This window comes from Cetorhinus maximus, chromosome 5, assembly GCF_964194155.1.
Source record: "Cetorhinus maximus chromosome 5, sCetMax3.hap1.1, whole genome shotgun sequence".
NCBI classification, from domain to species: Eukaryota; Metazoa; Chordata; class Chondrichthyes; order Lamniformes; family Cetorhinidae; genus Cetorhinus; species Cetorhinus maximus.
In genome coordinates, this window is record NC_135883.1 from 72511705 (window position 1) to 72525128 (window position 13424).

Here is a 13424-nt window from a genome sequence, read left to right on the forward strand (position 1 = left end):
TATTTTTAGGCAAAATGTGGAGGCAGTTTCTGTCAATCTGCTTTTTGTCATATTTGCAACATTTCCTGGGGGCTCAACCTCAAAAAGTTAGACGAGTAACAATGTTTTGTTTGCAAAAGACTTACAAAATTGCAGTGTTTAACAACGCCAATACAGCTATTTTGAACACTTGCCAGTTGGTCCCACCCTTCTGCGGTGGGCGTGAACTACTGACCAGTTTTATTCTATTGCTATTGGCTTCCAGTCACTAAAAGCCACTTTTATACTCAAGCAGTATATCTCAGAAAGTTTGCTCAGACAAAGATAAACTGTGAGATGCCTGCATCCTACTCTACCAACATGCGTTTTAAATTTCCTGCACTGGCTTTAATAGTGGAAGCTGTGATCATTATTTTATATGCATTTTTTATTACATATGATGATGGAGCTAATTCTAGACTTGCTTGGAACGACACCACAGACCCATTCTACAAAATATATCCAAGTGAGTATATCCAAAGTAGTCAAGCTAATAGCTAAGCTTATATTGTTGTATGTTGCTATGTGGTGCATTTTTAAAAACCATAGTCTTATTGTCTTCCAGTAATATGATGGTTAAACCTTAAAGCTTGAAATTTTTTCATTTGCTTTTCTATGATCTGTGTTTTTTTAAGTATAATTTGTGCAAGTGTTTACGTAATTTTTTAAAAATTCCTTTCAATAAAACAGAAGTCAATTTCTATGGCAGGATTCAGTATAAGAGAATATAAAGAGAGGGTTATAAAAATGAGGTGTAAAATAGAGTTGTTTGCTTTGGAATTGTTTTAAATCTTCCCGGTTGTAATGCACAGATGACTTGTTTGTTAATCTGCACAAACTAGATTACTCTAAATATGAAGAATTAAAATATATAAATAATGTATTTATGAAGTACACTTATAAAAGAAATTAAATAAAAGAATTTGGAAGAAAATTGTTTTATAATGTAACCAATCTGGTTGTGTACCACTCTATTCTAAGTGTTGCCGGAGCTTTGTGCTTCATAAATTGGAAGGAGTATTTTGGTGTTGCAGAGTTGGGCATTTTCTTTTTATTACTAGGTCTTTGTTTCCAATTGTTAAAGGACATTGATTTACTTCCTTAGCTTTCTTCTGACAATTCTAACCTAAAATTCAATGCAATATGGGGTAAGTTTCATCTGTGATTGTATGTAAGAGGTATTCTTGTGTAAAAAGGTTTAAGTCAAAATATCAAGTTGAACATCTTGTAATACAAGTAAGTGTATTTTCACAAAAATAATCCAAATCCTAATTAAATTCCGTAAAGTTCACTTTTCAAGTCATTTGCAAATTCTTGTCAAATTCCAGAAGTACATTAATTTCAAGTTAGAGATGGAAATTAAGAATATCAAATGCTGAACTCTGAAATTAAAAACAAAAAATACTGAAAATAGCCAAGTCTCTGCCAGCATCTGAAAAGGAATGCACATTGAAACATTTTTGCTTCTGATGTTAACCTACTGTTATGTACCTTCTGTTTTCATTTTTTGTACACAAATGTCCTGTTTCTGTAATGTATGTAGCAGTTAAACAAACTAGAGATTAACCTAAAGCTACACATTTAATGCAGAAAAATATTTCCTGCAAGTATATTCTGAGTGATAATTGTCCAATTATGATTCAGTTCAGTGAAGCAGATCAGCTGTCCTTTGCTGAAGCCACACAATTTTCATCCTATTAATTTCAATGGAATGAAAATCGAACAGATTCTATAACAGGCGAGTGATCCAGGAAGTTACCATACAGTCAGTTAAATTAAAAATTAACCTCGCTACCTCTATCTGTGCTATTGCGTATGTGAATGTGTCTGCATTTTTGTGTGTAAAATATGATAAGACATGGCAAGAAAATGTGATAAGCTGTAGATATTGAAATAAACTGAGAGTGAAACCCGAACCATTTATCAACATTACTCAAACCTCTCAGGATGTTATATCATTGCAATTCTCTGATGTTCTATTACTTATAAAATAAAGTTGAAGCTTGTGAGTCAGTTGTCAGTACCCCCTGTTATTGGAGACTGCGACAGACAGCATTTCATATAATTTAAACTGGTTTTGTTGGACTGCATGATTTGAATGGCAATTACATTGAATTTTACTTCATTGAGTGTAACAAGGAAAACCATGCTTTGCATATACAATGCATTAATGTAAGGTAGAACAAAGGAAATGAGAACAAACAAGCATTTCAACTGTATCCTTAATGTAATAACCTTAATATGGTGAGTTTACAGGATATTGGTGGGTTCATTAAAATCCTTAGGCCTGAATTTTTCTGTCGTTGGGCACACGTGATTGGTGGGCCCAGGAGAGGCAGGGAAATGGACCCCCGAACACAATTGGCCCCCGACCGCGATTTCACGATGGTTGGCCAATTAATGGCCAGCCAGCATGAAACACGCACTGAAAAGCTCAGCGCTGCCGGGTGGGGGTAGGAAGAGGGCGGGCGACGAGGTCACTGTGGGCGTGGATGAGCACTGCAAGGGAGTTCCCTGAAGGCAGACAGCTGCCTCAGGGAGCTGCAGACCAGAAAATAATGAAATATAGTTGTAAAGAGTTGCAGAAAAATATCCATGCATCACAATCAAGCACCTGAATGCATACCTCACAAAAATGCTGTCCCCAGATATTTCTTTTTATTTTATTTCCTGACCGAAATTTCATCCCGCCCTTAGATGAGGATTGAAGAAAAATGTAAAGGCCGCCTGGCCTATTCGCCCGCCCGCCAACTATAAGGTTGGACAGGCCACAAGAAATCGCAGACAATTGCACTGTTAATGAGCTTAATTGCCCACTTAATTGTTGGCTTCTGGCTTCTGTGCATGCCCGCTGAGTGAAATATTGTGCGAGTGTGCAACGACGTTGGGACGCTTGCCCGACATTATCTCAAGCGGTTTTTACGCCCAATCGGGTCGGGCACGCACCTGCCTGTGAGGTGTAAAATTCTGCCCTTAGTTTTTTTCTTCATTTGTTCATACCTAAGCATAGATGATCCAAAGCATATTGCTATGACAGATGCAAGGTTACTATAGATTCTGACTGCTGGCTAGCAGAAAAATCATTGTTGCAAGTTTTACATTAATGCAACCAAAGTACTGGATTTTATAGCAATTCTCAATTTAGACAAATTCACCCCAGCAAGGCTCATCTTCCACGCTATAAATTGCTGGGTGCTAAATTAATACCAGATTAAACAAATTTTAAATCCCCACTCAGATTGCAAATATTTCACCGTGAATAAAATAAAACAGGCCTTCAATAAAACAAAGATAAAAACAAAAAGCTAAAAGCTACTGCGGATGCTGGAAATCCAAAACAAAACAAAAATAGAATTACCTGGAAAAACTCAGCAAGTCTGGCAGCATCGGCGGAGAAGAAATCAGTCAACGTTTCGAGCCTCCATGGCCCTTCGGCAGAACTGCAGCATAGTTTCAACAAGGGAGAAATATAAATTGGTTTAAGGTGGGTGGGGGGGGGTGCGGAGTGACACATTGAGGGTGTGGTGTGAGCAGATAATAATCAAAAGATGTCACAGACAAAAGGGTCAAAGAGGTGTTGAAGGTGGTGGTCTTTGTCTGAGAAAAGTGCTAATTAAGAATGGAAAACAGGATATTCAAAGTATAGCTCTAGTGGGGGTGGGGTGGAAAGACTAAAGGTTTTAGTTTTAGATTTAAAAATAATGGAAATAGGTGGGGAAAGAAGAATCTATATAAATTATTGAAAAAAAAAGCGGGTGGGGGGGGAAAAGAAACGGGGTGGGGATGGGGGGAGGGGGAGTTTAAGATCTAAAGTTGTTGAATTCAATATTCAGCCCAGAGGGCTGTAAAGTGCCTAGTCGGAAGATGAGGTGCTGTTCCTCCAGTTTGCATTGGGCTTCACTGGAACAATGCAGCAAGCCAAGGACAGACATGTTGGCAAGAGAACAGGGTGGAGTGTTAAAATGGCAAGCGACAGGGAGGTTTGGGTCTTTCTTGCGGACAGACCGCAGGTGTTCCGCAAAACGGTCGCCCAGTTTGCGTTTGGTCTCTCCAATGTAGAGGAGACCGCATTGGGAGCAACGAATGCAGTAGACTAAGTTAGGGGAAATGCAAGTGAAATGCTGCTTCACTTGAAAGGAGTGTTTGGGCCCTTGGACGGTGAGGAGAGAGGAAGTGAAGGGGCAGGTGTTGCACCTTCTGCGTGGGCATGGGGAGGTGCCATAAGTGGGGGTTGAGGAGTAGGGGGTGATGGAGGAGTGGACCAGGGTGTCCCGGAGGGAACGATCCCTACGGAATGCCGTCAAAGGGGGTGAAGGGAAGATGTGTTTGGTGGTGGCATCATGCTGGAGTTGGCGGAAATGGCGGAGGATGATCCTTTGAATGCGGAGGCTGGTGGGGTGATAAGTGAGGACAAGGGGGTTTCGGGCTCGGCATGATGCTGAACTCTTCTTCCGCCGTCTTCGTCTCCGTGCTCACTTCTTTGGGCAGGAGTCCTCTCCCCGTTCAACGGATCCTTTTACCCACCTCCAATATTCTCCCTCCACTTGGACCCCTCCCTCTGGATTCTTACCTTCTCTTGATCTTTTCATTGAGAACTGTCGGCGTGACATTAGCCGTCTCAATTTCTCTGCTTCTCTCACCCATTCTAATCTGTCTCTCTCTGAACTCACTGCACTCCGTTCTCTCAGGTCCAACCCCAACATTGTCATCAAACCCGCTGACAAGGGTGGTACTGTTGTTGTCTGGCGCATTGACCTCTACCTCGCGGAGGCTGAGCGTCAACTCGCAGACACTTCCTCCTACCTCTCCCTGGACCATGACCCCACCACAGAACATCAAGCCATTGTTTCCAGGACTGTCACTGACCTCATCTCCTCTGGAGATCTTCCTCCCACAGCTTCCAACTTGATAGTCGCCCAACCTCGGACGGCCCGCTTCTACCTCCTACCCAAAATCCACAAACAGAACTGTCCTGGCAGACCGATCGTGTCAGCCTGTTCCTGCCCCACGGAACTCATTTCTCGTTATCTTGACTCCCTTCTCTCTCCCCTTGTCCAGTCCCTTCCCACCTACATCCGTGATTCCTCTGACACCTTACGTCACATCAACAATTTCCAGTTCCCTGGCCCCAACCGCTTCCTCTTCACCATGGATGTCCAATCCCTCTACACCTCCATCCCCCACCAGGATGGTCTGAGGGCCCTTAGCTTCTTCCTTGAACAGAGGCCCCAACAATCCCCATCCACCACTACTCTCCTCCGTCTGGCTGAACTTGTTCTCACACTGAACAATTTCTCCTTTAACTCCTCTCACTTCCTCCAAATAAAAGGTGTGGCTATGGGTACCCGCATGGGCCCCAGCTATGCCTGTCTCTTTATGGGGTATGTGGAACATTCCTTGTTCCAGTCCTACTTCGGCCCCCTCCCACAACTCTTTCTCCAGTACATCGATGATTACTTTAGTGCTGCTTCATGCTCTCGTCGGGACCTGGAAAAATTTATTAATTTTGCTTCCAATCTCCACCCCTCCATCATCTTCACATGGTCCATCTCTGACACTTCTCTTCCCTTCCTTGACCTCTCTGTCTCAATTTCTGATGATAGACTGTCCACCAATATCCATTACAAGCCTACCGACTCCCACAGCTACCTCGACTACAGCTCCTCACACCCCGCTTCCTGTAAAGACTCCATCCCATTCTCTCAGTTCCTTCGCCTCCGTCGCATCTGTTCTGATGACGCTACCTTCAAAAACAGCTCCTCTGACATGTCCTCCTTCTTCCTTAACCGAGGTTTTCCATCCACGGTCGTTGACAGGGCCCTCAACCGTGTCCGGCCCATATCCCGCGCATCCTCCCTCACGCCTTCTCCTCCTTCCCAGAAACATGATAGGGTCCCCCTTCTCCTCACTTATCACCCCACCAGCCTCCGCATTCAAAGGATCATCCTCCGCCATTTCCGCCAACTCCAGCATGATGCCACCACCAAACACATCTTCCCTTCACCCCCTTTGACGGCATTCCGTAGGGATCGTTCCCTCCGGGACACCCTGGTCCACTCCTCCATCACCCCCTACTCCTCAACCCCCACTTATGGCACCTCCCCATGCCCACGCAGAAGATGCAACACCTGCCCCTTCACTTCCTCTCTCCTCACCGTCCAAGGGCCCAAACACTCCTTTCAAGTGAAGCAGCATTTCACTTGCATTTCCCCTAACTTAGTCTACTGCATTCGTTGCTCCCAATGCGGTCTCCTCTACATTGGAGAGACCAAACGCAAACTGGGCGACCGTTTTGCGGAACACCTGCGGTCTGTCCGCAAGAAAGACCCAAACCTCCCTGTCGCTTGCCATTTTAACACTCCACCCTGTTCTCTTGCCAACATGTCTGTCCTTGGCTTGCTGCATTGTTCCAGTGAAGCCCAATGCAAACTGGAGGAACAGCACCTCATCTTCCGACTAGGCACTTTACAGCCCTCTGGGCTGAATATTGAATTCAACAACTTTAGATCTTAAACTCCCCCTCCCCCCATCCCCACCCCGTTTCTTTTCCCCCCCCCACCCGCTTTTTTTTTCAATAATTTATATAGATTCTTCTTTCCCCACCTATTTCCATTATTTTTAAATCTAAAACTAAAACCTTTAGTCTTTCCACCCCACCCCCACTAGAGCTGTACTTTGAATATCCTGTTTTCCATTCTTAATTAGCACTTTTCTCAGACAAAGACCACCACCTTCAACACCCCTTTGACCCTTTTGTCTGTGACATCTTTTGATTATTATCTGCTCACACCACACCCTCAATGTGTCTCTTCCGCCCCCCCCCCCCCCACCCACCTTAAACCAATTTATATTTCTCCCTTGTTGAAACTATGCTGCAGTTCTGCCGAAGGGCCATGGAGGCTCGAAACGTTGACTGATTTCTTCTCCGCCGATGCTGCCAGACTTGCTGAGTTTTTCCAGGTAATTCTATTTTTGTTTTGTCTTCAATAAAACAATTCTGATGGATTACACCAAAAGTTTTAACCCATCCTTTTAATACTCCTCAACCAGTCCTGCATTTCTGACCGCTTATATTTGTTCATCAAGTCTTGGGAAAAGGGAGTTTGTTGCCTCACATTTGAATTCAATGACAAATTCTACTGTCCGGTGAAAGTCTCTAAAGCATGGATCAAAGTTGTCCCTCTCCTGGTTAAAGGGAACACCATTGTAGTGTGAACAAATGTATCTGTAGAAAACTAAATTACTAATCTTATTTAATTGCAATCAGCAGTCTCAATTGAGAATTGACATAAAATCCAGTATTTGATTACATTAATGTAAAAGTTTCAACAATGATTTTTCTGCTGGCCAGAAGTCCGAATCCGTAGTCACACTGCATGTATCATTTCCATCCTCTTTGGATCACCTATTTTTAGGTATGAAAAATGAAGAAAAAACTCAGGATTTTGATGAACCTAACTATATCCTGTAAACTCACTCCATTAAGGTTATTAGATTAAGAAAACAGATGAAATGCCCTGTTGCACCCTCCCATATTGTCGCCTCAGAAAGAATTTGGAGGCAGCCAAAGGGGTTGTCGAGTTTGGACGCAGGCAGTTGGAAGGCCCACCTCGGTGATCCAGGACTTGTAAGAAAAAGAATAAAACAAAAAAAAGCCCTTTAGCCCTCTCCCCTCACCCCCTCCTCGCAAACTCCCCATGCCCCATCCATGCAAACTTATACCACCTCATGCCCCTCACCCACCCCCACATGGCCACTCATACCCCTCTACCAACCCCATGTCCCTTTATACTCCTTATGCCAACTTAGTGCCAACACATGCTCCCCCATTCACCATCCTTTGCCCTTACACCCTCCATGCCAACTCACCAGTACCCTTCATGGGCAGACCTCAGGACCCTTGCTGAGATAAGTAAAATAAAGTTCCAAGTAACTATTGCAGACTTTAAAAAAAAACACTCTCATTCATAAAGACCCATTCAATACAGTTAAATTCCTTCAACTACTTATCCCTTTTCATAGCAAACATTTTATTCAAGTACTTAATTCCTTATGTATTCATAGCTGACATTTTAAACTAAATAGTGGAGGGAAGGGATCATATGAGCGGAAGTGTAGTAAACCAAAGGGAAACAATGAGGTAACGGAGCAGGGTAGTGATTTGGGCAATGATAATCAGACTGTGGCAGGAAGGGATAGAGAGTACAAACTTAAGAGAGCACCAACAGATGAGGCCACAGATTGCAAATATGGTAACAAAAAACAGAGTTAAAGGTACTATATCTGAATGCAGGCAGTATTCATAACAAAATGAATGAACTGTTAGCACAGATAGAAATCAATATGTTTGTCCTGATAGCCATCACAGAGACATGGGGCAGAACTTTCCACTCAGCATGTGGTGCGCGCCCGACCCGCTTGAGCATGGAATAGCATGTGATGACGCCGGGCAAGCGCCCCGACGTCATCGCACACTCGCGCAATATTTCGGTGGGTAGGCACCCGTGAGAGTCGGAAGCACGCGCACCGAACTAAAAATCCTGCCCATGGTTGCGGGGTAATCAAGGCTGGGACCTGAATATTCAAAGGTATTTGACATTTTGAAAAGATAGGAAGCTATGAAAATATGATGGGGTAGCTCTGCTAATTAAGGATTTCATTAGTACAGGAGTGAGAGATGAGCTAAGCTCAAAATAACAAGATGTAGAATCAGTTTGGGTAGAGATAAGAAAAAGGAAAGGTAAGAGGTCGCTTGCTGGAGTAGTTTATGGGCCCCCTAACAGTAGTTACACTGTAGACCAGAATATACAGGAAGAAAAATATGGGCCATATAAGAAAGGTACCATAATAATCATGGGTGACTTTAATTTATATGTAGAATAGGTGAATCAAATTGTCAAAGATAGCCTGGAAAATGAATTCATAGAGTGTATTTGGGAGAATTTCTCAGAGCAATACATTCTAGAGCCAACCAGGAAGCAGGATATTCTAGACCTGGTAATAAACAATGAGACAGGATTAATCAATAACCTCATGGTAAAGGAGCCTTTAGGTGACATAACAGAATTTTATGTTCAGTTTGAAGGGAAGAAGTGTCGATCTAAGACTGAATAAAGGTAATTATGGTATGAAAGCAGAGCTAACTAAAGTGAACTAGGGAACTGTTAGGACAGTAGAGATGCAGTGGCAGGCTTTTAAGGAGATGTTTAATAACTCTCAGCAAATATTTATCCCAGTGAGAAAGAAAAACCAGTTGAGAAGGATGCATCATCCTTCTGAATAAGGAAGTTAAGGACAGCATCAAATAGAAAGAAACACACTGAACAAATCTGCAAAGATTAGTGGTAGATCGGAGGATTGGTCAGGTTTTAAGAAATCAGCAAAGAATGACTGAAAAATAAAGAGAAAGAAAGTAGAGTGTGAGAGAAAGCAAGCTAGTAATATAGAAACAGATAGTAAGTGTTTCTATAACTCTTTAAATAGGAGAAGAATAACTAAAGCTAGTGTTTCTCCTCCAGAGAGTGGGTCTGGGGAATTGATCATGAAAAACAAGGAAATGGTGGAGGCGTTGTTAGTATGTGGAATTCTCTTCCACAAAGAGTATTTTGTGTCTGTCTTCACTGTAGAAGACTTAGAAAACTTCCCAAAGATACTTGAAAATCAAGAGGTGAACAAGAGGGAAGAACTTAAAACAATCACCATAACTAAAGACAGGTGCTGGAAAAATTATTAGACCTAAAGGCTGACAAATTCCCAGGACAAGATGGCCTGCAACCTAAGGTCTTAAAAGAAGTGGCTGTAGAGGTAATAGATGCATTGATTATAATTGTCCAAAATTTCTTAGATTCTAGAAGGGTCCCAGTGAATTGGAAATAGCTAATGAAAAAAATGGAGGCAGAAAGCCGGAAACTATAGGCCAGTTAGACTAACGTCAGTCATAGGGAAATTGCTAGAATTCATTATTAAGCAGGTTATAACAGGACACTTAGAAAATCATAATGGGACCAAACATTGCTAGCAAGGTATTTTGAAAGAGAAATCATGTTTAACTAATTTCTTAGAGCTTTTTGATGAATTAACAGGCAAGGTGGATAAAGAGAAACCTGTAGACATGGTGTACTTAGATACCAAAAGGCATTTGATAAGGTGCCACATCAAAGGTTACTACATAAGATACGAGAACATGGTGTAGGGTGTAACATATTAACATGGATAAAGGATTGGTTAGCCAACAGGAAGTAGAGAGTTGGGGTAAATGTTTTTTTTTCAGGTTTACAAGCTGTAACTAGTGTAGTGCCACAGAGATCAGTACTGGGGCTTCAACTATTTACAACCTACATCAATCTTTGGAATCTTCTGTTGTGGAGACTATGTCTGGTGGCGGGCAAGAAAGTCAGGATGGCTGAACATACGTGATCTTCCACTGTTCAACTCATTAATTATGCATCCTCGAGGAGCTCGGCGAATCTTGTTACAGGGCAGGCAGGAAGTCACCCGCCCCAACATTACCTCATAGGATTGAAGGTCCTGGCATCATATTTAAACAGCACCTAGATAGCCTTTCATTCTTCCTGGACAGTCTCTTAAACATACGTCCCGAGCAGACTTCCACCCTTGCACTTTGGTCCTTCCTCCCTTAGTGCTTTGGTCTTTCCACCCTTGCCCTCTGGTTTGGCCACCCCAACCAGCCCATGCTATTAAAACTCAAAACATAGTGTCCAACATGAGATGTGATTCCATAATTGGACAACGCCAAGAATTACACTGAAAGCAATTTAAGGTTATGAGTTGGGCTCACAGTGTGGCTCACTTTCGCATGCCAGAAGCCATATATATTCATACACAGGGCCCTGACCTTTGCAGACAGAAGGAGCATATCCACGCCTTTTCAAACTAAACAAAAAGTTGGGGGACAGCCTTTCCCCGGCTCATTCACCATGGCAATGTCTTCAGCAATTACAGTCGATCTGCCTGGTTTGAATTTGAACAAAAGCTTGGCAGTTAACTGTTATCTGCTGCATTCTCCATGCAAACGCCTCTACCAATCAGAGTCCACTTACCAACTAGTCAGCACTCTCTTCTCATGCAGTATAAATTGTTGTTTCCTTCACTATTGGTTTATCTTGCAAGTTGTCCTGATGACTGCAAGATGAAAAGCTTTGATAGCATGTCTCTTTTTTTCAGCAATACTAAAGTTCTGTACTACCAAACAACTATTTATAAAGATGTATGAAGATTCAAAAATAGGTTCCCAGCTATCTTGGTGGGGTGTGTGCTTTTAAACTTTGCTATGGCCCAAAGACAGTTGCTAAATAAATGTAATATGATTTTTCCAAATATATATTCAGACATGAAGGACAAACCGTTGTCAAATTTAAGTTATTGCAATTGCACCCTGTTCTACACAAAGGACTGGATTAACCCATAGAAATAATGTCACAGCATCCTCTGGTGGACTGTTTAGTATGATGCAATCAGTTGCACCTCTACAAAATGCATCAGTAGATCTGTAGAAAAGTTTTGCAACCCTTAGGGCAGAATTTTTAGGTTGGCATGCGGGCTGTGCCTGACCCGATCGGATGCGCTCAAGTGATATTTTGGTCAGCGGGCATGTGCGAGTGTCGGAACCATGCCCACCAACAATTAAACAGACAATTAAAGTTGTTAAGGTTCCAATTGTCCCTGTTTTTCATGGTCCATCCAACCGGTTGGCGGACGGGCGAATCTTCCAGGTGAACTTTGCATTTTTGATGAAACCTCATCCGAGGGCGGGATGAGGTTTCCGTTATTAAATTAAAAAATAGAAACGTATGGACAGAATTTTCATCATGTACATGTTCAGGTGACTGATTCTGATGCATGGACATTTATTTCTGGATTTTAAAATCTTAATTCATTGGTTTTAAATTCTTCAGCTCCCTGATGCAGTTCTCTGCTTTCAGGGTGCTTTCATTTAGCGCTCCCCCCATGACCGCGCTTACATCAGCGCCCGCCCTCCTCCCGCCCCCAAACTGGCAGTTGCTGAGCATTTTAGCACACCCATCACGTGTGTTAATTGGCCAGCCAGCGTGAAATCGTGGTCGGTGGTCGATTGCAGGCGCTGGTCCGTTCCCTGGCTGCTCCCAGGCCTGCCGATTGCACCCGCAAGCCAACCTAAAAATCCTGCCCTTAAAGATTAATTCTGTTAAGCATTAATGTCCTTTGCATAGTCATTGTCACCATTCAGTTTGTTTTCTCAGTAAATTTTCACGTTTGTGACAGCAAAAATGGCCTCAAAGAGTTGTGACAATTCATAGCATGGTGGAAACTATTTCCTTTGCAACTCACAGAAAAGGGTTCTGCATATGTTTGCATTCAAGGCTGCTTTATAATATTCTCCTGTTCTTCTTTTGCTGGCATGCACACACAAATGATTTGTTCAAATGTTACCGCGAGTTGTTAACTGACATTTAACATGCTGCATTGAATTCAGAGACCCCAGAAGATAATTTTGAATTACTGTCGATTCTTCTACTTTTTAAAAATGCTTTGCTCATGATGTGAAGTTGCTAGCACTGGGAATAGAACACTTTCTATTTCAGTGTCAGTGAGACATTCAAGAACTTTGAGAACGCATAAAGCAATTTAAATGGAGAGTGAAGCTCCTTCCAACTTAGTCAACTTTCAGAGAGGTCCCTCTGTTTCACAGCAAACCTCCTTCAGACTGGAGGGTCCAAGGGAGCCTGGCAGAAAGCCTAAGGACCCCAAAACGTAAGCAGTAATCTGTATCCACGTTATCTATTGGATCTTAAGGCCTTGGTGCCTTCTCACTGCTGCTCTGTCACAGCAACCAGAATGAGACTAGTGGCCAGGAAAACAGCTGCCAGCCTCCTGGATTTGGATAGGAACTTTTAATGTGCTAATCCTATCCAGCACTAAGGCATAGGGAGTCAAGAGAATCAGCCCCTACATTTTTTTATAGTGTTTATGGCAAGGCAATGGTAATAATAAGTTATACATATTTCTTCTTCAGGTTTCCAGGATGTACACGTAATGATCTTTGTTGGATTTGGCTTTCTGATGACTTTCTTGAAGAGATATGGATTCAGCAGTGTTGGATTTAATTTACTCATTGCTGCATTTGGTCTTCAGTGGGGCACACTGATGCAAGGCTGGCTGCACAATTTTAAAGATGGAGTAATTAAAGTCAACATTTTCAGGTACATTTACTTATTATTAATTGCTGATCGAATTCATGCATTAAAGCTCTAAAAGTGTTTTGGTCCTGATAAAGTACTGTATTGGTCATTGGATGGCTTCCTAGGGCTCAGGTGGTAAGTGCTCTGCATGTCTTATGATCATCTTATCATCCATTTAAATTAATGAATAAATATTCCTGCAGAGTCCTCTAACCTCTGCACCTGAAT

The 13424-nt window shown here is 42.4% G+C and overlaps 1 protein-coding gene across 2 annotated transcripts in view; it reads left to right on the top strand.

Annotated features, from left to right (window-relative positions):
* The first annotated feature begins 240 nt into the window (after positions 1-240).
* The window catches only part of rhag (Rh associated glycoprotein), a 47243-nt gene continuing 34059 nt past the window's right edge, over positions 241-13424 (top strand). Inside the window, exons 1-2 of one of the 2 annotated variants that reach the window (XM_078541990.1) lie at positions 241-484; positions 13031-13217. In XM_078541990.1, coding sequence (XP_078398116.1) covers positions 316-484; positions 13031-13217 — 356 coding nt within the window. In that variant the 5' untranslated portion in view covers positions 241-315. The remainder of the gene's footprint in view (positions 485-13030; positions 13218-13424) is intronic. The other variant, XM_078541989.1, reaches the window with a different exon arrangement.